The sequence below is a fragment of the Castanea sativa genome, chromosome 5 (assembly GCF_040712315.1).
Source record: "Castanea sativa cultivar Marrone di Chiusa Pesio chromosome 5, ASM4071231v1".
Classification (NCBI taxonomy): Eukaryota; Viridiplantae; Streptophyta; class Magnoliopsida; order Fagales; family Fagaceae; genus Castanea; species Castanea sativa.
Genome location: NC_134017.1, coordinates 81259194 through 81286660, shown reverse-complemented (window position 1 = coordinate 81286660; position 27467 = coordinate 81259194). Strand labels below are relative to the sequence as shown.

General features: G+C 34.4%; 2 protein-coding genes across 6 annotated transcripts; both read right to left on the bottom strand.

Annotated features, from left to right (window-relative positions):
- Positions 1-36: 36 nt before the first annotated feature.
- LOC142636526 (uncharacterized) lies at positions 37-6937 on the bottom strand. 2 transcript variants are annotated; one of them, XM_075810778.1, is made up of 10 exons: positions 6617-6937; positions 5470-6015; positions 3964-5358; positions 3544-3868; positions 3141-3399; positions 2821-3037; positions 2343-2707; positions 1507-1641; positions 821-897; positions 37-231 (listed from the first exon to the last, which is right to left on the bottom strand). In XM_075810778.1, the coding sequence occupies exons 1-9, from the start codon at positions 6728-6730 to the stop codon at positions 825-827; spliced, it is 3429 nt and encodes a 1142-aa protein (XP_075666893.1). In that variant the 5' UTR covers positions 6731-6937; the 3' UTR covers positions 37-231; positions 821-824. The 2 variants fall into 2 exon arrangements, with proteins under 2 accessions (XP_075666893.1, XP_075666894.1); XM_075810779.1 differs by having other exon boundaries at positions 37-223.
- Positions 6938-12285: 5348 nt separating this feature from the next.
- On the bottom strand, positions 12286-26495 carry LOC142633358 (uncharacterized). 4 transcript variants are annotated; one of them, XR_012843889.1, is made up of 11 exons: positions 26367-26495; positions 25128-25296; positions 17921-18463; positions 16435-17832; positions 16020-16344; positions 15617-15875; positions 15297-15513; positions 14732-15096; positions 13835-13969; positions 13093-13169; positions 12286-12586 (listed from the first exon to the last, which is right to left on the bottom strand). XR_012843889.1 is itself a non-coding variant. In XM_075807582.1 (10 exons), the coding sequence occupies exons 2-10, from the start codon at positions 25236-25238 to the stop codon at positions 12583-12585; spliced, it is 3357 nt and encodes a 1118-aa protein (XP_075663697.1). In that variant the 5' UTR covers positions 25239-25296; positions 26367-26495; the 3' UTR covers positions 12286-12582. The 4 variants fall into 4 exon arrangements, 2 of the variants coding, with proteins under 2 accessions (XP_075663697.1, XP_075663698.1); XR_012843890.1 differs by lacking the exon at positions 26367-26495 and having other exon boundaries at positions 25128-25581; XM_075807582.1 differs by lacking the exon at positions 13093-13169.
- Between the last annotated feature and the right edge of the window lie 972 nt (positions 26496-27467).

The window sequence follows — 27467 nt, the reverse complement described above, 5'->3', positions numbered from 1 at the left end:
TTTGTTTTGATTTTTTTCCCCTTACAAAGGCACTCATCTTGTAACAAGTGTACTTGATTACTCAACCGCTAGTAAGAGTTTTGTGCACTGGATATTACATGTATCTTTGCAAACTAAGAAACCTCGTAATAAGTAAGAGAGTGCATAAGCTATTTTGTATCCTTTTGTACAGCAACTCCTCCTACGAAACCATTCTTGCAGCTTCTCTAGAGGTCTCCACTATCTGAAAGTCTTGGAATTGCAGTGGACATGTCAACAATGACGGGAGTCTTAGAAAGCACGCATATTAAGCAGACAAAACCAACTCATAGATTTTAGCATACTCCAGGGTTGCATTTGGATTTGAGGATTTAAAATTATTAGATTAGAAAAAAAAACCAGTATAAATTATTATTAGGAATTTTAACAGTATGATTAGATTTGAATTTTGAGGATTTTGATCCAATAAAAACACATGTTATGAATTTGAAATGACATCTTACACTTAATCATTTTAAATCTACATATTGATCAGACAAATCTACTTATTAGTATTTTAGCTCTAATCATTTCAAATTTTCATATAATAGACTTTTTCATTATGTAAGTAGAAGGGGGGAAAAGAAGAAGAAAAAGAAAATAAGGTGCATGGACTGTAGTTAAAATGGTTAGAACATGTATAATATGTTAGAAACGTTTCAGGTTGGTGATGAATGTATAACCTTCGTTTTAGTTCAAATTTTAACATGAACAATTGACTCAAGTCAATATCGGGTTAAAATAAAGATAGCTTCAGAATTAAAATACTCAAATTCCATCACCAGTAAGAAGGTAAACGTACCTGATTAGTCATCCGACAGCTTTCTTACCCATTTATTTGTAACAACACTTCTCCCAGTTGTGTGCTTTGAATTAATTCTGAAAATCATTGATTGGAAAAACAAACAGTAAGGAAAAAAAAAACCATGACTTATCTCATAATTTGCAAAGTAGACATAGGGTTACAAATGTTACTTTAGAGGAGAAATGAGTTCAGCAGGAATCATGATTCTGGTGGGAGTTCAGAGTGTGTCACAAATTAGGAACAATATATATAAGGACAAAGCTGTTAAGAAAATAAATTGGAAAAACTACACCAATTTCCCTTGTGAATAATGACCCCTAAAGTTTCGTTAAAATGACAGTCCAGGTTTGACCATGGTTCATACCAAGTCAAAGGAAAGAAAATAATATTTATCAGGACATAATTTCAAGTTCTCTGTAGGGATTTCTTCAAGCATGTGGGTCACATTATATGCAGTATTATGATTTTTGCAAAGCAAAATATGCTAGTCACCTAAAGCAAAGCAGAACATGCTGTTGCTGTATTTAATTAATACCATACTGCAACAGCATGGATAACTCCCATTTGACAATCTAAGTTCATATTTAAATTGAATAAAAACTAAAAACTTCCCTAAGCTCTTCTTTTAGAGCTATTCAAAAGTAGACAAATTAATTAGTTGGATAATTGCTGATGTTACTCACACATTAGTTGTAGATGATGATTCTGACTCATCCCTTAGACTGAGTGAAGCTAATGGTTCTGAAAGGGACAATACAGGATCAGCTTCGGGACAACTACTTGAGTTGACTGGCCATCTCATTGGAACAACTAAACACCTGTAGCAAATAAAATGTCGTTAGGTCTCCATGAAGGAAATCTTGTTCTTATATATATATATATTAAAAAAAAAAAATCAACTTCCTTTCCCCCACCCTACAGGCTTAAGTTAAGTCACATCTTCTGGAACAATTCCCTTGCCTAAATAGTGATTTATGTCAATCTAGTTGCCCATTTGGTATAGTTTAATTACAGCTTTTTGAAAATAAGATTGTTTAAATAAATTGTACATAAAAAAAGAAAAAAAAAAGTGAAGTTCAAAAAGCCATACTGTAAAAAAGCACGGTTTGAAAAAGTTTTACCAAACAGGCACTAGATCTTCTCTCTCTCTCTCTCTCTCTCTCTCTCTCTCTCTCTCTCTAGATATGTATATATGTGTGTGCATATGCATTAATAGTTTAGTTGGGAGATTCCTTTGGCTAAGTTCACTTGATTAAATGCTTTATCGTAAGTCATATAGTATCATGTTGTTTCCAACCAAAAAATTTAATTAAAAACTCAACCATAATACTAGCCATCTTTGTTGCCCTGGTGGTTAGTCATATGTGTTGCTGTTAATCCCATTGTCGAAGGTTCAAAGATGGTAGAGAGAAAAAGAAAGCACTTTCCCAATTTAGCTTTAAAAATGACATTTTTCACAATCAAGGACAAAATTGAATAGCAGTTAGTTGATAAGAATGAATTAAGACAGGATGCATACCCACTGAGGCTTTTGTGTTTGCAGTGATTTATCTTTTCCAAAGTATAATTCTCAAATAGGACATCAAGTTGATTTGCTAGTTTTGGCATTTCAGATAATGGCAAAATGTCCCAGACCTTTAGAATCTGAATGTAGTTCGAATTTTCCTTGAGAATGTCTACAGTCCAAACTAGATGCAGCAACCCTTTGACCTTGTACTGCTCTAATAATTGGGAAGAAGCTCCATGATGGACATAGAGATTTTTCTTGCTTTGAGGTTGACGCCAACCATTTGCAAGATTTTCCAATAAAGTAAGTACTTTTGTACAAGTCTCAGCATCTTTAAGTCTTGACATAGATTTCAAAAAATTTTTGCTGAAGGAGACCTATATCAGACAATAAAATGAGGTTCAACCAATTAATGTTTGAAACTGATGACGACACATCTTTACAAGTTAATGTATCATTACAACTATTAGAAGAAATAAAATCAGCATACCATCCATCTAGCTTTTCTGAACAGAAAAGAATCCATGTTGAGTAAAATGTGCATTTGGTTACATCCAACCAAGGCAACTGTAATAGCCTGAGCCAAACCCTTGTCTTCATGGGCATTGTAGAAGCACCTCCGTTTCTTGGCATCAATGACTAATTCCTTCCAAATAGTGTTCCTTTTAGTTAAAGTTGCTTCATTTCCCAATATCCAAAGGCAATACCTACAAAGTGAGACCATGCCTATTAATTGCAAAACCACTAGAGCCTCAAAACATGTTTTCTCTGCACCATAGTGAAGTCTATACTTTATACATTATCTGTTACCTGGCACGAGTTAGAGCCACATTTGTTCTTTGTTGATTTTTAAGAAAACCAACTATTCCATTCTGATTACATCTAACAGTAGAGATAATTATCACATCCTCCTCACCACCTTGGAATCCATCAACAGAGCGAACACAAATGGAGAAGTCATCGTTAGGATCTGCACTGTAGTTTTTCACCTTCTCTCCAATTGCAAGGACTTGAGCCTTGTATGGTGAGATGATACCAACTCTGACCTTCTTCTTTGTGCGAACTGATTCTTTAGGAGTGAAAGGAGAAACAAAAGAAATTGAGATTTATGGAACACAATTACTTATTGATGATCAAGATAACCAAAACCAATTTTCCTAGCAAAACATTTTACCAAAATTGAGACTAAGGTTATTTGCTATTTTATACATACCTTTGCAAAGGCTTGAAACTATCTCAGATGCCACAGCTGCCTCAACCATATTTTGCAGGCTATGGCTGTTATCGAGTTCCTCTTTTCCATGTGCTACACTTATAAAAGAGTAGGAGCCATACATCTTCCCCTGAATGAAACGCCTCTCGTAGCTTTTTCCTTTGACATTGTGGCCATCCAAAATATGATTTTCGTAGAACATCCTATTTGGGAATAAGCTTATGGATGGATGCATCCTATACTGGACATTTAGAATGTGTTTCTTGTGTCCTATCAATACCAGCCTCTGGAACAAACTTCTTCCAAATTCAGCTTCCTCAGAAATCTAGTAATAAAAAAATTTAAGGATGTTACATTGATAATTCAAAACAAGAAAAGAACAAGAAACTAACCATAATCCATAATAATAAAACTTTAAACCTTGCTTTTAACCATCGCAGGCAGTTGACGTTCATCCCCAATGAGAATAGCATGGCGGAGGCCAGGAAGTTGTAAAGGAATGGTTGATTCACATTCCTTAAGCTGAGCTGCTTCATCTATAACCAGTAGTTCCAGATCAGTCTTTACTTCATGAACTTTAGCAGAGCTTGATGCAGTGCAGAAAATCAGACAAGAATTTTGCAGGCAGAATTTTTTTATAGCATCCTCGTCTTTAAAATTTGGAACATGGAATTTTTGAGGAAGTGATCTGAGGATAAGAAGGCACTCATTTCTCACAATACTCAATTCCCTTAAGTGACCAAGTCCCCTTCCTGCATTTTTTCTGAAGACTTTCTCTAATAACCCTTTATCAGTAACACTAACCGCACACAACACAGTTTCAAGAGATTTGAGAAGATCAAGAGCTTTGATCATCTTCTTTACCACTTCTAATGAAATAAAAGAAGTAGGTAGGTGTGTATATAAATTTTCCATAAAAAATGTCAGACGCTTTGAAATGCAGTTGAATCTCTTCTGTACGAATTCCTCAAATGTCAAAGGGTTGTCATATTCATTGGCTACCTGTCCTTCATTTTTCTTTTCTTGGGAAGAACTATCCTCCCTCGGTTTTTCCTCATGCTCTAAGCCCTTTTCTTTCCACGAAGGCACCTTCTCCTTCTGTTTTTTCTTGCTTTTGTTTTCAGTTAAGGTTTGGATGATAACTTTCTTTAGATTTTTCTTGCTCTTCTTGTCTTTGGAGGATTGATCATCAACCTCCTTCCCTTGATTCCTATCTATCCCTTTATTTTTAGATTTTCCTTCATTTATATTCTCCTCAAGGTCTTCCACTCTTCTATTTTTCAAGTACAAATGATATTGCTGTTTCGGTTCGTTGAGCAAAGTAATCATTGACAGTAAAGTATCTTTCCAACCAGTTGATGAAAGAAGGCATTCATATAGTATGGTAACTCGGTTATCAAGGAATACATCTAGAAGGTCATGACGATCACCAATCTTCATCCGCTCCCCATTTCCAAATAAAAGTATATCTCCAAGCCCATAAGTATCATATTCAAGTGAGTCTGTCACATTCTTTAGAAGCCGCTGGGTCACTTCCAAAACTGCAGTATTCGTTGGGGCACAAGTAAGAGTTCTGCATTTCATTCTAAGTAGACAGAATAGTAAACAACCAACTGTCTTGGTTTTCCCAGTTCCCGGAGGACCCCATATTAGTTTGACAGTATTCTGATGATTGCATTTCCTAGTTTCCAAACAGCTAAGAACTGCATTTTTCTGGGAGTCATTTAAATCAGAAGAGCAGATTCTGGACCTCACATCTGCATAGGTAGTACTGCAATTGTTTGTAGAAATGCACGAAGTACAAATTTTAGCTTCCTACAAGGAATTTAAAAAAAAAAAAAAAGAAAAAAAAAAAAGGTTGTTGAGAATTATTTCCAAAAACATTAAATATGCAACACTAAAGTAAACTATGATTAAAATTCTTACAGCAGAGTTTGGTTGCAGCACTTTTCCAATGATATCTAAGTTTTTTCCTTCCAGCTGAGAGTGCAATGCTCTCCATATACGGATATTTGTGGTCAAGTTTGTCAGGCAAATAGCATAAAGAGTTTCCCTCTTCTTGCTCTCTTGTTCTTCAGCCAAGATGGGCTTTGAGGCTAATATTGAAAGAAATCTGTCGTCCTTTAAATTTACCCTATAAATAAAAGCAAGAAGAAAGGGTCTGTTGGGTCTGTCTAAATCCTTAACGTATTTTGATCTTACATTTGTCAAGGCAATGATGTCTCCAGCCATAGGTTCATATCCCCCATTCTTCTGCAATCCACTCGCACTTTGAAGTGTAACATGGTAAAAAAAGTCTTTGGGTTGTTTAAAATTTTTGGTTTTTTTGAATGACAATATTACACGCCTAGGCGCTAGAGGCAGTGTTGACATGCTTGATAACAAGTCAGCGCGTGTTTCCTCAATAAGTGGATAAGTGAATGAATTCATGTATTCTTTTGTTGAGGAAAATGTTTGCGGGATCAGTCTCACCTGATAGTGAGTCATTTCAGGGTTAGGACTGCAATTTTCATGAGAGGAAAGTTGAGTGCATGTACAGGTGTGATCAACATGATCTGAACATAATTGCAAGGCTATATCTCTGCTAGGAAATGGGAACATAAAGAAATAATATGTAACCGCATCCAAATTATCATAAAATTTTGTGCCAGGTCTAAGTATGCAAACAAATAAAATCACAATATAGGAATTTTGTGCCATGGCTAAAAATTTGATTTCATACACTCTTCAATCATAACAAGTTCGAGGTTTTCCCAATAGTTGCATGAGAGGATATAAGAATGAAGAGGGGAAAAAAGGGAAGAAAAAACAAATGAACAAACAGACTTTAACCTACAAATGTGAAATTAATGTTACCCCAACTTGACAACATATACTTTCTATTGGTAGAGAAAAAAAGAAAACTACAAAAAAAAAAAAAAAAGATTAATACCCCCATTTGGTCATATAATTTTTGACATTTGGCTAACAAACAAACTTTAATGAAATCAATAGTGTACTCTATAATCTGCATGCGTTACAACTTAGTTTCTTATAATAAGGAGGGTGGTGAGAGTTTTGATGGTGGACAAACCTGGTTTTGGTAAAGATCCTCATTGAGAACATCTTCGATAGACCAAGAGAATACCAAATCTATTAAGCCTCGACCTGCAGGAAATTCTCTCTTCTTCTCCGCAGTCTTCTCCATTCTGTCAGTACCTTCTTCTCTTCTGTAAAGTCAGTCAATGGCCGAAATGTCACAACTCACACGCACCCTTCAAATATAGAGATCATGAAGGTTAGCTTAGCATCGACGGAACCAACTTGGAAGAAGTTACCCTATGGAAAGACCAACATATAGAGGCTATTATGAAAGAAAGAAAAAAAGTGAAATTCCTAACATGCTTTTGGCTTGTAAGAGTTTCCATCACTTCCCTTGTAAAGCTCAGAAAAGCATATAGACGTACACAACATGATTAAAAGAAAAACACGTTAGAAAAGAAGAAAAAATAGAAAAAGGTGTAAAAGAAGACATTGACTTGAAGTCAAATGAAAGTAGCCCAAGTGGGAATGCAATGCAAAACTACCTTCCTACATTGACAACGGTATTCGATTCTCTGTCCGTACATGCAACTACCATGCGAAAGTGCAATACTCTTGTACGGACATTCCAAATTTTGTAACTAACGTACATTATACACATTTCCACGTACCCACACACATCTTAGCCTAGGTACACACAAATCCAATATAATGCATATATATATACACACACGCGTGTGTAATTAATTTGGCTAATAAAATGTTACTCACGAAAATAAGTGGAATTTTAGGATTGGTTTGGATATGGATGAAATCTCCTGTATTTACATTTTTTTTTTTATTTAAAAATCCAGCACCTCTTGCACTGTTCATTGTCCATGAACAGTGCATTTAGACTTATGAACAGTAAAAATTTTGTGAACAATAACTTTTATATATATATTTTTTTGTTTTCAGCAAAATAAGCGGTATCCAAACAGACCCTTAATGTTGGAAAACAAAAATAAATAAATAAATAAAAACAAATATATCCATTATATTGTGTTTATTAGGAGTTGTATATATGAATATATAAGACGTATTCTAATGTTTTTTAGAAAATTTTTAATACCAATTTTCATGAAATGATATTTAATAACTAGATAAACACTAATTACATTTAGGTCAGTCCTTAAGTTTTTTTATCCACAACTAAAAAATCTAGGTTCAAAACCCACCAAGAGTTAGGCCCTTTTGGATATATCACTATCAGATTCTTTAATACCTTCTCTCATCTCCTATGTTTGTTAAAATACTTAGTATTCTTATAAATTAATAAAAAGTTCGAACCAGACCTATACCAAAAAAAGCACCTTTGTGTCATTCAAGGGAGTGAATACTGTACCGTACCAGCTGATACCACAAGTAATTTTAGTACCAGTAGCTTGGCCGGTACAGAAACTGCAACAATTTCGTTTGAGTATAAATCCCAACCATACCAGCATTGTTTCGGCTGTACTAGGCAAAATACTGGATTTCAGCTGGTTAATAGATATCGGTCTGATACTGACCACTAACCCAAAAATGGATTCATCCCTCACACACTCATCGTCTCTTTGGCCTCTCACTAGATCTTGAGTGGCGGTGGATGGCGACACAAGCAATGAAATGAACTCAGAACCAAAACTGTGAAACTGAGAGAGATGATATAGAACAAAAAGCTCAAAAGACAAAACTAAGAAGAGAGAGCTAAAATCGTTTGAAATTTGAAAGTGGAGAAGAAAGTGTAACATATAAAAAACCAACTTTATAACATATAATACATTACTTTACAATATACATTACATCAAAACTTCTATTTTTTTAACAGTTCATTTCAATATTCTTTTTTATTTTATTTTTTATTTTGTATTATTCCTCTCTCTCATTGTCTCTCTCTCCTCTGTCTCTCTCTCAATGCTAAAATTTTTATGATTTAGCATATTTGATGTAGGTGTGTTTTTATCATTTGAGGTGCTAAAAATGCTAAAAAATAGTATTTAGCACTTTTAGCACCTTTGATAAGAATTATCTAAGAGAATATATCAGTAATTTTTTTATTGAAAGATGTAAAATCCAGTGATTGTGGAGAGGAAAAAGTAAAAAAGGTAGCAATACCAACGTGTGAAAAGATAAGAAAACAGGTGATGTATTTATTGATTCTTGATTCTTTCGTTTGAAGCCATTAGTTTATTTGTTATTTAATTTTTTTCACCATTGTCAAAAAATAAAATGTTTCCTTACTTATTAACAATTTCCCTACCCCAACACGTTACCATATCATCATTTGTAATATATATATATATATATATATATATATATATATATATATATATATATAATTTTGTAATAACTCCGAAACAGTACATCGGTATTAATTGGTACTGAAATATATCGTTCTCATGACTAAACCAAAACGACCTCCAGTACAATATTGACTTCCTTGGTGTCATTACCTATAAAGGACAATTATTATGGAGTAAACACAATGGATTGCAAATTTTATCATATTTATTAAAAAGAATGGTATTAACATCCCAATTAGTTAACCTTTTCTTTATAAAAAATAAAAATAAAAAAATAAAAAACAACAACAACAACAACAAAAAGCACCAAAGAGAGAAACTTACAATGTTGAAAATAAGAGAGTGAGACTAAGACTGAGATGGTCTCTTTCTTTGTATGGATGATAGTATGGGGGAGAGGGTCCTCAGTTGCGATATTCTAATTAGGCTAAAACTTATTACACATGTAACAAACAATGCTCTTCTAATTAAGAGAGAAAATAAGTTTGTAGGATGGTGTCGTACATGTATGTGTACAATAGTGGGGAGATAGTGGAGCATCTTTTGTTACACTACATTGTTGTGTTTGAGTTGTGGAACTTTGTTTTTCATCCATTCAATGGGTGTTACCAAAAAAGGTCACCAACCTTTTATTTGGTTAGCAGAATTAGATAGACAAGTATTCCTTAAATATTTGGAATTTAGTTCTGTTATGTTTGATGTAGACATTAAAGCAAGCATGTATGTGTCGTACTTATAAAAAATGGAAATTTTAGGAACGTAATTGATAATATTGTTTACTATTGGATCATTTTTTAATTGGTTTTCAAAACCTTTGTCCTTCTTTACATATCCTTTTGTAACTCTTTAGATTCATTTATGTTTTGTTTAGTAGTCTTATTTAATAAAATACTTATTTACTTAAAAAATTGATTTAAGACTTTTTGAATCATAGATTAGGTTTTCGTATAATCAATCAAGGTGGACTAAAGGGATTTAGATTTAAGATTTGTTGATTGCATATTGCATACTTAAAAAATGGGGTATTGGTAGTACTAGTAGTGCATGATATGAGAGAATATAATTTTTACGGAGGAACTTGCTTGCCGGTGGAGGCAAAGGCCAAAGAATCAATTTATGGTCCAATTAGTCCAAAATGGACTGAAATGGATAGAAATGGACCAAAATGAATTGACAAGGACCGAACTAGACCAAAGTGGATTGAAGTACATTGAATGGACCAACGTAGCCCAAATAGGACCAAAGTGAAGTGAATGGACCAAATAGGGCCAAAGTGAAGTGAATGGACTTTGTAAAAAAATTTAGTTAGTAAACAAAATCACAATTAAAAATTTAAATGACAACATTCATAGGATACATTATTTATAAGATCATATAGTTTAATTAATATTAATTTAAAAAAGGCTTATATGACTTCATGTACTAATAGATTTGGACAAAATAATTAAATAAATTCATTTAGTTAATTGCTAATAGATTTTCCAATTGAAATTGATTGAAGTGTACTAAACTGATACACTAATGTGGCTCAACATAAGCGTAACAACAATAAACATTATTCTTTAGCATTTAGATATTATATATATAGTCTTATTATTGTATGCAATTGTATGAAACGTAAGCTATTCATGGTTACTCCTCCTGAGGTCTCTAGCTAGTTCGAGTCTCAAAATTATTTGATACATAATTCTTGAGAGCGGGGTCGTGTATCTTATCCGGGGTTTACTCAACAATAGTGGTAGAGTGGCCCTCCTTGGAAGAGGTTTCTCATCATTAATAAACGCAAAAAAAGTAAGCTATCAAGATTGGTTATGCAGTTCAAGTAGGATCCACTGTCCACAGAAAGGATATTACATTGTTCTTGACCATGCCCCTTTATTAATTCTTTATTGGTTATGGTTCCCTCTCATTCCTGCTGATTGATGGTTATGCTTAATTAGTCTTAAGATATTTTGAAATGAAGTACTACTGGACTAATTGTATATGTTTTATCACTAATTTGCTTCTGTAGGGAATCATTTCGAAAGAATATGGTAAAGTTGGAGATGCAGAGAGGATATTTATACTTATACATGTGATAGTATTCGAATATTTATTGGCATATGTATGCATATGGAAATGCATGAATGTATACTAATTAAAAACATGTACAAACAAGAACTTACAAAGAACACATGTATATGTATGTATAATAGTGTCCTTACAAATATGTGTTTGTATTAATATCTGTATACTTATGTATCATCAATATACTTACATACATGTCATTATGTATGAAATTATGTGTATATGTTCATATGTTCTTTCTACCTCAATTGCTCGAGTAATACCAGCAAGCCTCAATAGGCCACTACAGTACAACTTGCTTCCTAAGTTTTCGTGGATACATTCTTTTTTTTTTTTCCTTATTATTGTTGTTGGATGCATATGCTCACTATTTTCCAAGTATCTAATGGTAAAAGGAGCATGACTCCGCAAATATTTCCTATTCCAGTCAAAATTGATTGTGTTTTTTACCTTCTCTTCTTTTGAACTAACTTTTGCATGGGAGGGCTTAGAGTTTAAAGCAATTCTTAAAGTCCTATTAGATTATACTAACTTGCAACTAAATTTTTTTTAAAGGAGTTTGATACAATAAATGTATCTAAAATGTAAAGCGACACGAATCGCGTCTTTTGACTAGAACGTATGAAGTAAGGTTGATTGGAAATTAAATCAAAACCATATAGGTCTCTTTAATTTTGTACATTTTGACGTAATAACAATGATTAACATGCTAGTGTAGACCCTTGGCACTTATACTTTTAAGCATGGTTCGTTTATTATGCATAGGTCTACTAAATTTTCAGAAGTTAATTTAATTCATCCTCTTGACAAAGGATAAGGTGTTTGGGGAGACACGTTGATTTGCAATTAATTCATGTAATGTCGTGCTACATGAACAATATGTAAGGACCAACTTTTTTTTTATTCATGTATGTAAGCCAGTCTGCGTAAAATGATGTTTCTTATGTAGCACCTCATTACATGTTAGGGTTGCTTAATTAAATGCTTTTGGAGAACTGATATTAGAACCTTATGTTTTATGATAAATGGATTTACTATTATTTATGTAATGGTGATATGCAACACCTTTCTCATATGGAGGTGGGGCCCATAAGTGTTGGATCCACCTGGTGTGAGAAAGATGTTGCATCCAAATAAAGGCAACAATTTGAGCTAGCAGATTGTGTTTGTCGTGAATAAATACATAACTTAACCCTAACCTAGGCTATTTCAATAATTATATCAAAACCTCTCAACCTTAACACAACTCGTTTATTACTCAAGTTGACACAACACACAATCCAATTTAACCCATTCAATACATAGTTTTTTTTTTTTTTGAGAAGGCATTCAATACATAGTTAAGAAAGTTAAAGTGAAAAGAGGTTTATGTTAGATAAAAATAATATTTATTTATATGAATTAGGTCATTTAATGTTGATTACAGGTTAGATAGGTTAGCACAAATTTGACACATTTATTAATGGTGTTGAAGGCTTAAACCGTGTCGATTTGCTTTGTGTGTCTTTCTTCTGTAGAGTGAACGTGCCTCGTTAAGAGTAAGACACCCCAGAAGCTTTGTGTGTCTTTCTTCTGTAGAGCAACTCCTCCTACGAAACCTATCTTTCGGATTCTTTATAGGTCTTCACTATCTGAGAGTCATAGAATGTCAACAATGAGGGGAGTCTTTTGCATTGTATGCATATTAAGTAGAAAACAGATTTGTGAAATATCAACTGAAGAACTAGCTCATATACTTTCAGCATTTTCTGGGGTTGCATATGTATTCTAGGATTTGAAATCATTGGATTTTAATACAAGTACCAATATAGATTATTTGTTATAAAATTTAATAAGATGTTATGGATTTCAGTTTTGAGGATTTTGTTCTACAAAAACACTTTTGTGGATAGACATTTGATTTAGCATCTCACACTAAATGAATAGGACATGCATAGTATGATATTAATATATTAGATCTAACCCTTTCAACTCTGTATGTAATAGTGTCATTAATAGATAAAACATGTATAATATGTAAGAAACATTTCAGGATACTGATGGATACAACCTATGTTTTAGTTCTAATTAGGTAAAAATAAAGATGGCTTCAGAAGTGCATACTCAAATTCTATTCCCAATAAGAAGGTAAATGTACCCGATTAGTAACTAGGCAAATTTCTTGGCCATCTATTTGTAACAACAATTCTCCCCATTGTGTACTTTTAATTATTTCTGGAAATTATTGATGGGAAAAACAATCAGTCCGACAATCAAACCTTCAACTTAACATGCATGTCTTGTACTAAGGGGGAAAAGTAAGGAAAAGAGAAGGAGAAGCATGAAACATCAAGATCAAATTATGCAGCTTGAAACTTTCAATATCATTTGCAAAAGAAAGAAGAAAGAAAAATAAAAATAAAAAAGTTTGTGTGTGCGTGTGTGTGTTAATCTAGAGGAGAAATAAGTTCAGCAAGAATCATGATTCTGGTGGGAGCTGAGACTGTCACAAATCAGGAACCATATTGATAATAACAAATTTAGTATGAAAAGAAGAACGTGATCTAATACTCTGAAGGACAGAAAACAGTGTATCTGTATCTAGGCATAATTTTTAGTCCTCTATAAGGATTTCTACAATCACCAGCATGAGAATTTGTCGGTCACCTTATATGCAGTAGTATAATTTTTGCAAGCAGTGCTAGTCACCTAAAGCAAAACAGAAAATGCTGTTGATGTTAAATTTTATACCTTACAACAACAGCATGGATAACTCCCATTTGACAAGCTAAGTGACTATTTAGATTGAATAAAACTGGCTTACGCTCTTTTAAATCTCTTTAAAGCTAATTTTAAAGTAAGAAAAATTGATTAGTTGGATAATTTCTGATGTTACTCACCTATAATTTGTAGATGATGATTCTGACTCATCCCTGAAACTGAGTGATGCTAATAGTTCTGATAGTGACAATAAAGAATCAGCTTCAGGACAACTACTTAAGTTGGCTGGCCATTGCATTGGAACAACTAAACACCTGTAGCAAATAAAAAATGATGTTAGGTCCCCATAAAGGAAATCCTTGTAGTAGAGATATTGCCATAAATATTTTCTTTTTATTTATTTCCTGTTCCACATCCTGCAGGCATAAGGCACGTCTTCTGCAACAATGCCCTACCTAAATAGTAATAAAACAAATCTCTCTCTCTCTCTCTCTCTCTCTCTCTCTCTCTCTCAATATACATATAAGAAATGTTAAACCACCATTAAAAGTCTAATCTATAGATTCCATTGGTTAAGCCAAGAGCCTTGTAGCTCAATGGAATTGCCTAGTTCTCCCATGGAGGAAATTCTACCAAAAATCCCCCATCCCCCTCCTATCTTGTTATGGGGGGGGGATTCTAATTGGATTAAACACCTTTCAATCATTCTCTCTCTCTCAATATACATATAAGAAATTTTAAACCACTATTGAAAGTCTAATCTATAGATTCCATTGGTTAAGCCAAGAGCCTTGTAGCTCAATGGAATTGCCTAGTTCTCCCACGGAGGAAATTCTACCAAAAATTCCCCATCCCCCTCCTGTTCTTGTTATTGGGGGGGGGGGGGGGGGGGGGGGCGCCGGGGGAGACTAATTGGATTAAACAATTTTCAATCATATGGCATGTTACATCATGTTGCTTCAAAGAAGAAAATCTAACCAAAAGACCGTATAATTGAACACTTGACCTTTTTGCTTGTAATTTTTACAAGGAGAAAATTGGATAGTAACAAGAATGAATTCAAATAAAACACATACCCATCGTTACGTTTGTATTTGCAGCGATTCATCTTTTCCACAGTATAGTTCTCAAATAAGACATTAAGATGATTTGCTAGTTTTGGAATTTCATCTAATGGCAAAATGTCCCAAAACTTCAAAATCTGAATGTAGTATGAATTTTCCTTGAGAATGTCTACAGTCCAAACAAGATGCAGCAAACCTTTGACCTTGTACTGCTCTAATAATTGGGAAGAAGTTCCATGATGGTCATAGAGGTTTTTCTTCCTGAGAGATTGACGCGAACCATTTGCAAGATTTTTCAATAAAGTAAGCACTTCTTTACAGGTCTCAGTATCTTTAACTCTTGACATAGATTTCAAAAAATCATTGCTGAAGGAGACCTATATTGAGAAATGAATAGAGGGTCCAACAAAATGTTTAAAACTAATGAGCAACACGACCATGAAAAGAGGATCCACATCCCCATACACTTTTTTTTTATATATAATAATATTAAAGAGACATAGAATAGTAAAGAAAATAAGTTGTTGATGTACCACCAGAACTATTAAAAGGAAAAAACAAGTAAGAATCAGCATACCCTCCATCTTGCTTTCCTGAACAGGGAAGAATCCATGTTGAATAAAATGTGCATTTGGCCACATTCAACCAAGGCAACTGTGATAGCCTGAGACAAGCCCTGGTCTTCATTGGCATTGTAGAAACACCTCCGTTTCTTGGCATCAATGACTAACTCCTTCCAAATAGTGCACCTTTTAGTTAAAGTAGCTTCATTTCCCAATATCCAAAGGCAATGCCTGCAAATTAAAATTGTGCCCATTAATTGCAAAACCACCAGATTCTCAAAAAATGTTCTAGCTGCAACATAGTGAAGTCTATACTGTATACATCATTTGTTACCTTGCACGCGTTAGTGCCACATTTGTTCTTTGATGATTTTTAAGAAAACCAACTATTCCATTCTGATTACATCTGACAGTAGAGATAATTATCACATCCTCCTCACCACCCTGGAATCCATCAACAGAGCGAACACAAATGGAGAAGTCATCATTAGGATCTGCAATGTACTTTTTCACCTTCTCTCCAATTGCAAGGACTTGGGCCTTGTATGGTGAGATGATACCAACTCTAACCTTCTTCTTTGTGCGAACTGATTCTTTAGGAGTGAAAGGAGAAACAAAAGAAAATGATAGTTATCATACACATTAACTTATTGATGATCAAGCTAACCATAACTAACATTCCTAGCAAAACATTTTGCCAAAAATAAGACTAGAATTAGTTGCTACTTTAGACATACCTTTGAAAAGGCTTGAAACTATCTCAGACACCACAGCAGCCTCAACCATATTTTTCAGACTATGGCTTTTATTGAATTCCTCTTTTCCATGTGGTACATTTATGAAAGAATAGGAGCCGTACATCTTCCCTTGAAGAAAATGCCTCTCGTGGCTTCTTCCTTTGACATTGTGGCCATCTAAAATCTGATTTTCATAGAATATCTTATTTGGAAATAAGCTTATGGATGGATGCATCCTATGCTGGACATTAAGAAGGTGTTTCTTGTGTCCTAGCAATACTAGCCTCTCAAACAAACTTCTTCCAAATTCAGCTTGCTCAGAAATCTAGTAATAGCAAATTTTAAAGATGTTACATTGATAATTTTTAAAGACAAACAAGGAAAACAAGAGAACCATAAAAATAAAACTTTGAACCTTGCTTTTAACCATTGCAGGCAATTGCCGTTCATCCCCAACAAGAATAGCTTGGCGGATTCCAGGAAGTTGTAAAGGAATGGTTGATTCACATTCCTTAAGCTGAGCAGCTTCATCTATAACCAGCAGTTCCAGATCAGCCATTACTTCATGCAATTTAGCAGAGCTTGATACAGTGCAGAAAATCAGACAAGAATATTGCAGGCAGAATTCTTTTATATCATACTTGTCTTCAAAATCTGGAACTGGGAATTTTTGAGGAAGAGATGTAAGTACAAGAAGGCACTCATTTCTCACAATACTCAACTCTCTTAAGTGACCAAGTCCAGTTCCTACATTCTCGCTGAAGACTTTCTCTAATAACCCTTTGTCAGTAACACTGACAGCACACAACAAAGTTTCAAGAGATTTGAGGAAATCAAGAGCTTTAATGATCTTCTTTACCACCACTAATGAAATAAAAGAAGTAGGTAAGTGTGTATACAAATTTCCAATACAACATGTCAGACGCTCTGAAATGCAATTGAATCTCTCCTGTAAAAACTCCTCAAATGTCAAAGGATTGTCACATTCATCAGTTCCCTGTCCTTCGTTTTTCTTATCTTGGGAAGAATTACCCCCGCTTTCTATTTCCTCGTTCTCTAATTTCTTTCCTTTCCACAAAGGCCTCATCTCCTTCTGTGTTTTCTTGTTTTTGTTTTTGTTTTCATTTAAGGTTTGAATGATAACTTTCTTCAAATTTTTCTTGCTCTTCTTGTCTTTTGAGGATTGATCATCAATCTCCTTCCCCTGATTAACATTTATCCCTTTATTTTCAGATATACCATCATTTTCTTCCTCCTCATTTTCTACCACTCTTCTAGTTTTCAAATACAAATGATATTCACTTTTAGGGTCCTTGAGCAAACTAATCATTGATAATAGACTACCTTTCCAACCAGTTGATGAAACAAGGCATTCATACAGTATACTAACTCGGTTATCAAGAAATACATCCAGAAGGTCATAACGATCATCAATCTTCATTCGCTCCCTATTTCCAAATAAAACTATGTCTCCAAGCCCATAGGTATCATATTCAACTGACTCTGTTACATGCTTTAGAAGGCACTTTGTCACTTCCAAAACTGCAGTATTCGTTGGGGCACATGTAAGAGTTCTGCATTTCATTCTAAGCAGAGAGAACAATAGCACACCAACTGTTTTGGTTTTCCCAGTTCCCGGAGGGCCCCATATTAGTTTAACAGTATTCTGATGCTTGCATTCCCTAGTTTCCAAACAGCTAAGAACTGCATCTTTCTGGGAGTCATTTAAATCAGAAAAGCAAATTATGGACCTCATATCTGCATAGGCAGTACTGCAACTTCTTTCAGAAAAAGTAGTACATATTTTAGCTTCCTACAAGAAGTAAATAAAAAGTTTCTGAGAATTGTTTCCAAAAACATCAATATGGCACACTAAATTAAGCAATGATTGAAATTCTTACAGCAGAGTTTGGTTGCAGCACTTTTGCAATGATGTCTATGTTTTCACCTTCCAGCTCAAAGTTCAATGCTCTCCATATACGGATATTTGTGGTCATGTTTATCATGAAAACAGCATAAAGAGTTTTTTTCTTCTTGTTTTCTTGTTCTTCTGCCAAGATAGGCTTTGAGGCTAATATTGTAAGAATATTGTCGTCTATCACCCTTTGAACTAAAGCAACAACAAAGGGTCTGTTGGGTCTGTCTAAATCCTCAATGTATTTTGGTCTTACATCTGTCAAGACAATGAGGTCTCCAACCATAGGCTCATATGCCCCATTATTATTCTCCAATTCACTCACACTTTTAAATATAACATGGTAAAAATAGTCTTTGGGTGGTTCATATTCCGTAGCTTGTATGAATGACAATATAACACGGCTAGGTGCTAGAGGCAATGTTGACACGCTTGATAACAAGTCAGCACGTGTTTCCTCAATAAGTGGATAAATAAATGAATTCATGTATTCTGATATGGAGGAAAATGTCTGTGGAATCTGTCTCACCTGTTAGTAAATAAAGTCAGGGTTAAGACTGCAATTTTCATGAGAGAAAAGTAAGTACATGGACAAATCTGATCAACAAGTTCTGGACATGATTGCAAGGTTATTGTAAAGTTGTGATTTACAATTATGTTTTATGTTGGCTTTATTCCATGACAAAAAGTGTTGTATTTGCTTTAATTTGTTCTTGTATTTTTGTGGGATTTTATTGTATTGGGTTTAGTATTAAGTTGGTGAAGATTCAAGCTAAATTGAAGATCAGTGTTTTTCGCGACTATCTCGCTAGTAGCTAACCCGCGAAAGAGCCATGTGAGAAGCACATGCTGGAAGCTGAAGCGACGTGTCAGCCTGGAGGATTTCACTAGTGTCTCGCGAGTAAGGCCTTCCCGCGAGACACCTGCAAAACTCTCTGCCTAGAGGTTTTTTAAATGTGACTTTCTTACCCTTCACTCATACTATATATACCCTCATTACCCACAAATGTGTAAGGAGGCCATTCAGAGAGGAAAACCCTAAATAGGTTTTCAACAACACACACACCCATCTTTTAGAGAGAGAGTTACTCATCCTTAGAGAAAAATTATTGTAGCTTCTTCTCCTTTCCTCTCCCATAGCCATACCTTGAGAGGAGATTTGTACCCAAACACAACTCACACCTTTTCAGAGTGTAGAGAGTGTTTTGGAGATTGGGAAGCATTGGGGATTTGCCAAAAGAAACTAGTGAAGGCTTGGCGGATGCAATCAGGCGTATTGCGAGATTCGGAAAGCTAGAGAAGACATGACTCCGTGAAGTCTGTTGGTAGCAGGAGCTTGGAGGGCACAAGTACATTAGGTAGACTAGGCTTGGAGAGTCTTTTGTTATTCGTGTACTCCAACTTTATTCTCTAGTGAATCGATTACCGCTTAGAGGGCGGTGGAGAGGTTTTTCACCGAGTGCTTCGGTTTCCTCTTCAATAACATATCGGCATGTTATCTTGTGTTTGCATCCTTCTTCCCTTACTCTTGTGCTTTACTTTTATTGTTTGTTGTTCATATTTATGCACTAGAGTAGCATTAGTTGTTTGCGCTTCATTTACTCTTGTTTTCGCACTTAGATAAGTTAGAGTAAAAGCAATCTATCCGTACTCTTGTTTTAACACAAATCTGAGCTTTCAATTGGTATTAGAGTGGGTACACTTGTATTGGTTTCATTACCTAAGTGTGATCCTTGACCTCTTTGTGTGTTTTTTCATGGATAGTGTTTTTTATGCTTCTATGGATCTTATTGATTGTAACATACCATGTGTTTGTGAAAATGTCTCTATGAGTGTTAATCCTCAAAATTGTGATGCCATGTTACATGAATCTTTGGTTGTTGTTGATATTCCAAACATCAAACTCTTGAAGAAAGAAGCTAAGAAGTTTCATAAGAATTTGAGCAAGTTTCATTGTGAAAATGATGATTTGATTGCTAAGCTCAATGAATCCAATAAATTGGTTGAAAAGAATAAGAAGCTTGTTGAAAATTCTCTTGAAAAGCTAAAAGAGTTTGAATGTTTGAATATGGACTTGGATGCTAAACTTGTTTTGTCTAACAAACTTGTTGATGAGTTAAAATGTGAAAATGAATCTCTTATGTTGCATGCCAAGTGTTTGATTGCTGAACCTATTGCTAAAAATGATGAAAATATTTGTAGCAATCATGTTGTGGTACTCAATTTTGTGCCTATTGTGAGTTCTACATCTAAAGACAAATCGGTATACATTCCTCCACACAAAAGAAACCAAAAAGTGGAGAGAAAGGCTCTTAAGCCAAAGCCTCCGTTTAGGTCTCAACCTAAGGTTTTGGATGGATCTAAGTTTGTTCCAACTTGCCACCATTACGGTGTGATCGGTCATATACGATCTCAATGTTCCAAGTTGAAGAAAGAACAAAACCATGTTACTAGATCCCTCCCTAAAAAGCCTAGTGGACCTAAACCCATTGTTTGTCACCATTGTGGTGCTTTTGGCCATCTTAGACCTCTTTGCTCTAAGTTTCAGGCTCTTAAAAGAATCAAAAGAAAAGAGAAACTTGAGCTTCTTGGAAGTTGTACTTTGCAAGCAAAATTGGATTTGGGGGAAAATGGTAAGTTGTTGAAGAAAATTTTTAATGTTCTTACCTCCTTGTCTATGTGCATCTCCGATTCTCATTCTTCCAACCCTCATCTTACTTCTCATGAGACACTTATTCCAAACAATCATTCCGTTTGGATGAGGAAGGGTTCCTATGGTTAAGCTTATGCTCGTTTGGTCCTTGATCTAATTCTTTGGATCTTTATAGGACCTTTCATGCATTAGATACTTCATTGTCATGCATTTGTGCATCATGCATCTCTTTATATGCATTGTGTTTGTTGTGTTTTGCATTTGATCTTAATTTTATACTTTTGTTTTTGTGTGTGTAAAAATCCAAAAACACATAAAAAGTGAAAAATTCAAAAAGTTTGATCGTATATGTTTGAACACATATCACATGTGAGTTTGGCCTAGTACATTCATACTAATGGCGTAGTGCATTTACGAACTTAGTTTGTTTTGTATGCACGTTTATCTTTGTGGGACAAATCTTGAAATCTATGTGTGATTATTGTAAACCGATCTTCAAGCTTGTTATTAATGATTAGTCAATAGTCTTGTTGGTCTTGATACATGCATAGACTTGTGTCTATATCTTTTCTCACGTTTTTATATTTTGCTTAAAGCGCTCATCAAATGTAAAATCTCAAAAAGAGATATTGAGTTGTAAAAGCCGTCGCACATACTAGTATTTGAATAGAAAAAAGGGAAAGCGACTTGTATTGAAATGTATGGTTCCTTAAAAAGCCAAAGGCTTACTCACTTACAAAGTTGAAATATCAAAAGTTTAGGCATCGATCTCAAAATGAGATGTACTTTGTTCAAAAATGATTATATGTTATGTTTTGTAATGAAGCCAAATGAAAAGCTTCAAAGTTATGTACTCATTCTTGTGGGAAATCATATATGTTCATTTCTATAATTGAGATAGTCCACTTGACTTAGTACTAGTTGTGTATGACATAATTGAATTGATCATTGAAGCTTCACTCTAGATTAAGGACTCTTTCACATTTGATACTCACGCACAACACATAAGACTTTGTTCAATGAATGCTTATTTCATTTATATGATTGTACATGCTCAAATGTGATGTGTGTGTGCTCAACCTTATGTGGATCAAACCAAAAAGATTTTTGTTCTTTTTGTTTGCTTTTGGAAATAATTTGTATCACTCATGTTTTTCAAAGTTTTTCAAGTTGTTTTTGTTTGAAAAACATGTTTTCTGGATGTTTTTGTGACCTTTTTTTCATGTATAAGGTCAACTGGGAGTTAAATGGTCCAATTCTCAAGTTTTTCAACCTTGGACAGAGAGTTTCGCGAGTATCTCATGAGTAAGGCTTACCCGCGAGTACTTTCGCGAGTCAGCTTCCCGCGAAAATTCTCAGATCAGTTTTTTAAAGGGCAATTTGTGGGACATTTGTTTTAAACTTCTCTCGTCTTCTCCCAAACCCCTATTTTGATGCTCCAACATCAAAACCCAACTAAATTCAAGTGTTTTACATTCCATAAACATCTCTAAGGTAATCTTTAACTCTTTTCATTGATTTTGATCCTTAGATTATGTTTTTAGGGGTTTTATGTACATAGTTGGGATTTTCTCAAATGGAAATTGAAAAACTTAATTTTTATCAAATCTTTTTTATTGGGCTTTGTTTTAAATGATGTTTTGCTTTGGTTGTTGGCCCCTTGTGACAAAAATAACATGTATTTAGGCAAGATTTTCATATGTTCTTGCATTGTTTAACATACATGTGTAATATGTGCACTCTAAGTGTTTGATAAAATGCCCAAATGGCATTTTCTCGCTGTTTTGGACTCCGATGAGTACCAAATTTTGGAGATCGCCATAATTATTCATGTTTATCATGTTTTGATCATCGGTGGTGTGTTTTATACACTTTGCCCCGTAAGTGCTTAATCATCATTGGTCATGCATCTCACATGCACACAGATGCACACTAGATGCACATTTGCTGCACTCTAACACTTGACATGTTTTGCATTCACTCATACTAGTTAAGTCTTTTTAGATCTTTTAGCTCATATAACATGTTCTTGTGTCTATGTCATGCCTAGGTCTATATCTTGTTCCACATCTTTAGCATGTCATGTTTTCTTTATGCTTTGTAGCATTGTGTCTTTAAGATATTTTTTCTCTTTTTTTGAGCTTCATTTTCTCATACATCTTGCACCCCTCATGCATCATACTCTTGTTCATATCTTCTTTTCTTTCCCTCATTCCTCTTGATTCATTTGTCTATTCGTGACAAAAAGGGGGAGTGTATACTGGAGAGTATGCTGATGTGTTTTGTCATTTTTATATGACTCATGTGCACATTCTTAGGGGGGATATTTTACCTCGTACACATTCGTAGGGGGAGAAAGCCATAGGGGAGATGCATATACCAAGGGAGAGAGGACATCTTTTTTAGAAAACCTTGTTTTCCTTTGTTTTACTTTATGCTTGTTTTCTCGTTGCTTTATGGTACTTTGAGTTACTTTTAGTATCTATGCTTTGTTGCTCTCTTTGCATCGTGTTTTTGTGTTGGAACACACTTGTGCCCTTGTTGGATATTATATCCTTAATGTAAATACCTTTTGTGTTTTGCATTAGTTGTGTGTTCTTGTACCCTTATTGGATCTTATATCCTTAATGCAAATACTTTGGTGTTTTGCATTGGTTGAGTGTTGGACATGCATACATCCTTTTGCCATTGTGCTTTATTGGTTGCATGTTCGGATGATCATTTACTTTGCTATATGATCATTGTAGTCATTTCCATATGACTGTTTTGGTGTATGATCAAGTTGCTCATATGTTTCACATCTTGTTTACTTGATCGCATTTTACTTGTTACATTATACTTGTCCTTTTATTACTTGCTTTACCTTGAGGGTCTAATGTGTTTTATTACTTGCTTTACCTTGAGGGTCTAATGTGTTTTGTGCAAGTGTTTCAAGTTCACAGCTTCTAGATTTAGGTGTGAGTGAGTTTTGCCATTGTTCCCAAACTCACGTTTAAGTCTAGAGTCTGCTATAGGGTGTTTTGTTATAGAATAACCAAATGGGGAGATTGTAAAGTTGTGATTTACAACTATGTTTTATGTTGGCTTTATTCCATGACAAAAAGTGTTGTATTTGCTTTAATTTGTTCCTTGTATTTTTGTGGGATTTTACTGTATTAGATTTAGTATTAAGTTGGTGAAGATTCAAGCTAAATTGAAGATCAGTGGTTTTCGCGATTGTCTCGCTAGTAGCTAACCCGCGAAAGAGTCACGTGAGAAGCACATGCTGGAAGCTGAAGCAACGTGCCAATATGGAGGATTTCACTAGTGTCTCGCGAGTAAGGCCTTCCCGCGAGACACCTGCAAAACTCTGCCTAGAGGTTTTTTAAATGTGACTTTCTTACCCTTCACTCATACTATATATACCCTCATTACCCACAAATGTGTAAGGAGGCCATTCAGAGAGGAAAACCCTAAATAGGTTTTCAACAACACACACACCCATCTTTTAGAGAGAGAGAGCTACTCATCCTTAGAGAAAAATCATTGTAGCCTCTTCTCCTTCCCTCTCCCATAATCATACATTGAGAGGAGATTTGTACCCAAACACAACTCACACATTTTCAGAGTGTAGAGAGTGTTTTGGAGATTAGGAAGCATTGGAGATTTGCCAAAAAAAGCCGGTGAAGGCTTGGCAAATGCAATCGGGCGTATTGCGGGATCTAGAAAGTTAGAGAAGACATGACTCAGTAAAGTCCGTTGGTAGCGGGAGCTTGGAGGGTCTTTTGTTATTCGTGTACTCCAACTTTATTCTCAAGTGGATCGATTATCGCTTGGAGGGCGGCGGAGAGGTTTTTCGCCAAGTTCTTCAGTTTCCTCTTCGATAATACATCAGCGTGTTATCTTGTGTTTGCATTCTTCTTCTCTTACTCTTGTGCTTTACTTTTATTGTTTGTTGTTCATGTTTATGCACTAGAGTAGTATCAGTTGTTTACGCTTCATTTACTCTTGTTTCCGCACTTAGATAAGTTAGAGTAAAAGCAATATAGCCGTATTCTTTTAATTTGGGGTCTAAACAAGCTCTTGTGTTTTAACACAAATCCGAGCTTTCAACTATATCTCTGCCTGAAATGGGAACTTCATAAAGAAATAATATGTACCACATACAAATTACCATCAATGTCATGTCTTAAGTATGCAGATAAATTAGATCAAAATAAATAAACTTAGTGTCATTTCTAACAATTTGATACCATAATATTTAATCACAACACATTCTACTTCCAAAATTGAACTAACACACTAACCCAAAATGTGAACTCACTGTTAGCCCAACGTGACAACATACTTTCTATTGGTATATAAAAGCCCCCCAAAAAGAGGAATTGTAAAATTAATAATACCCCTTTTGCTCAGATGTAATTTTCATTTTGTTATCCACATTTTTTTACATTTAGCCAACAACAATTTTAATGAAATTAATAGTACCCTACAATCTGCAAGTGTTACAATTTAATTTCTTACAATGAGGAGGAGGGTGAGAGCTTCATGGTGTACAAACCTGCTTTTTGTAAAGATCTTCGTTGCGAATATCATTGATAGACCAGGAGAATACCAAATCTATTAATCTTCTACCCCGAACAAAGTTTTTCTTCAGCACAGTCTTCTCCATTCTTTCGGTTTCTTCTTCTCTTCTGTATGGTCAGTCAATGGCTAAAATCTCACACACCCTTCAAAATAGAGATAATGAAGGTTCGCTTAGCATCTAAAGAACAGCTAGGAAGAAGTTATTCAATAGAAAGACCAATATACAGGATACTATGAAAGTAAGAAAATTGAAATTCCTAACATGCTTTTGGCTTTTAAGAATTTCCATTGCTTCCTTAAAAAATTCAGCAAAAGCCAATGGAAATACAAAACAAGATTAAAGAAAACGTTAGAAAAGAAACCAAGGAAAGAATATATTCTCAAGAAAAAATGTGTAAAAGAAGACATTGACTTCAAGTCAAATGAAAGTGACTAAGGTGGGAATGCAAGTTACCCTTTGTATCCTGCCACCTTCCTTGCACCACAATATTCGATTCTGTCTATGGAACTACCACGCAACAGTGCAATACTTGTTTTACTTGTACGGCTGTCTAATGTGGTATCTAATTAGCACAACTAGTAAAGTCTTTAATCCTAGCTACTTGTTACACTTTGTATGGGTGTCTAACATGGTTTCCAATAAGCTCAACTAATAAAGTCCTTAATCCTTGAATAAAAGACCTAGGTTCGAATCTCATCTAGACAAAAAGGAACCTACTAGTGTATTGGCATAATGGTAAAGTGAAATTCCTCCACCAAATAGAATCCATTGGTGTCTTGCCCTATAAAGAACAATAATCATGGAGGAAGGGGACCCCATAGGTTTCAAATTTTATACAATCTATTAAAAAAAAAATGTACTAAAGTCCCAATTATTTAACATTTTCCAGCAAAACGCATGAAAAAGATGAGTCTAGCTTATGTGTAAAGTTTATTTGATTATTATTGGGGAAATAATGATAAAGATCCATTGTGTGATCAAATTATTTTTTTTTAATTTAATAAAGTATGAACTTTTCTAAAGAAGAGCCCTTTAGACTCATCATCTACTAGCAACTAACCTCATCCGCCAAAACCAATTAGTGGGTATATATAAGTTTGGATTAAGATGAGTTATGATTTTTGTTGTAAATATATTCTAAGAAGTTGAAATTTATCTTTTTATCTAATTGAATGTTCATTAGTCATGATCATTTCTTCAATGAGGACAAACCTAGTTTTTGTAAAGATCCTCATTGAGAACATCTTCGATAGACCAAGAGAATACCAAATCTATTAAGCCTCGACCTGCAGGAAATTCTCTCTTCTTCTCCGCAGTCTTCTCCATTCTGTCAGTACCTTCTTCTCTTCTGTAAAGTCAGTCAATGGCCAAAATGTCACACACATGCACCCTTCAAAAATAGAGATCATGAAGATTAGCTTAGCATCAAAGGAACCAACTTGGAAGAAGTTACCCTATGGAAAGACCGACATAGGGGCAATTATGAAAGAAAGAAAAAGTGAGATTCCTAACATGCTTTTGGCTTGTAAGAGTTTCCATTAGTTCCCTTGTAAAGGTCAGAAAAGCATATAGACGTACACAACATTATTAAAAGAAAAACACGTTAGAAAAGAAGAAAAAATAGAAAAAGGTGTAAAAGAAGACATTGACTTGAAGTCAAATGAAAGTAGCCCTAGTGGGAATGCAATGCAAATCTACCTTCCTATATTGACAACGGTATTCGATTCTCTGTCCGTACATGCAACTACCAATCAACAGTGCAATACTCTTGTACGGACATTCCAAATTTTGTAAGTAACATACATTATACACATTTTCACATACCCACACACATCATAGCCTAGGTACACACAAATCCAATATAATACATATATATATATATATATATATATATATATATATATATATATATATATATATACACACGCGCGCGTGGGTGTAATTAATTTGGCTAATAAAATGTTACGAAAATAAGTGGAATTTTAATGTTGGAAAACAATAAATAAAAACAAATATATATATCCATTATATTGTGCTTATTAGGAGTTGTATAAATGAATATATAAGACGTATTCTAATGTGTGTATATATATATATATATACACACACATGCGTGTGTGTAATTAATTTGGCTAATAAAATGTTACTCACGAAAATAAGTGGAATTTTAATGTTGGAAAACAATAAATAAAAACAAATATATATATCCATTATATTGTGCTTATTAGGAGTTGTATAAATGAATATATAAGACGTATTCTAATGTTTTTTTAAAAAAATTTAATACTAATTTTCATTAAATGATATTTAATA

Bases quoted from the DNA above. Each gene is read 5' to 3' on its own strand.
- LOC142633358 (XM_075807582.1), bottom strand. From the start codon at position 25,238: ATGGAGAAGACTGTGCTGAAGAAAAACTTTGTTCGGGGTAGAAGATTA. The intron at 15,876-16,019 runs GTATGTCTAAAG...TCACTCCTAAAG, and splicing joins AGTTTCAAGCCTTTTCAAAG to AATCAGTTCGCACAAAGAAG. The intron at 13,970-14,731 runs GTATGTGTTTTA...TATTTGCTACAG, and splicing joins AAATACAAACGTAACGATGG to GTGTTTAGTTGTTCCAATGC.
- LOC142636526 (XM_075810778.1), bottom strand. From the start codon at position 6,730: ATGGAGAAGACTGCGGAGAAGAAGAGAGAATTTCCTGCAGGTCGAGGC. The intron at 6,016-6,616 runs GTTTGTCCACCA...ACTCACTATCAG, and splicing joins AGGATCTTTACCAAAACCAG to GTGAGACTGATCCCGCAAAC. The intron at 898-1,506 runs GTGAGTAACATC...AATGATTTTCAG, and splicing joins TCATCATCTACAACTAATGT to AATTAATTCAAAGCACACAA.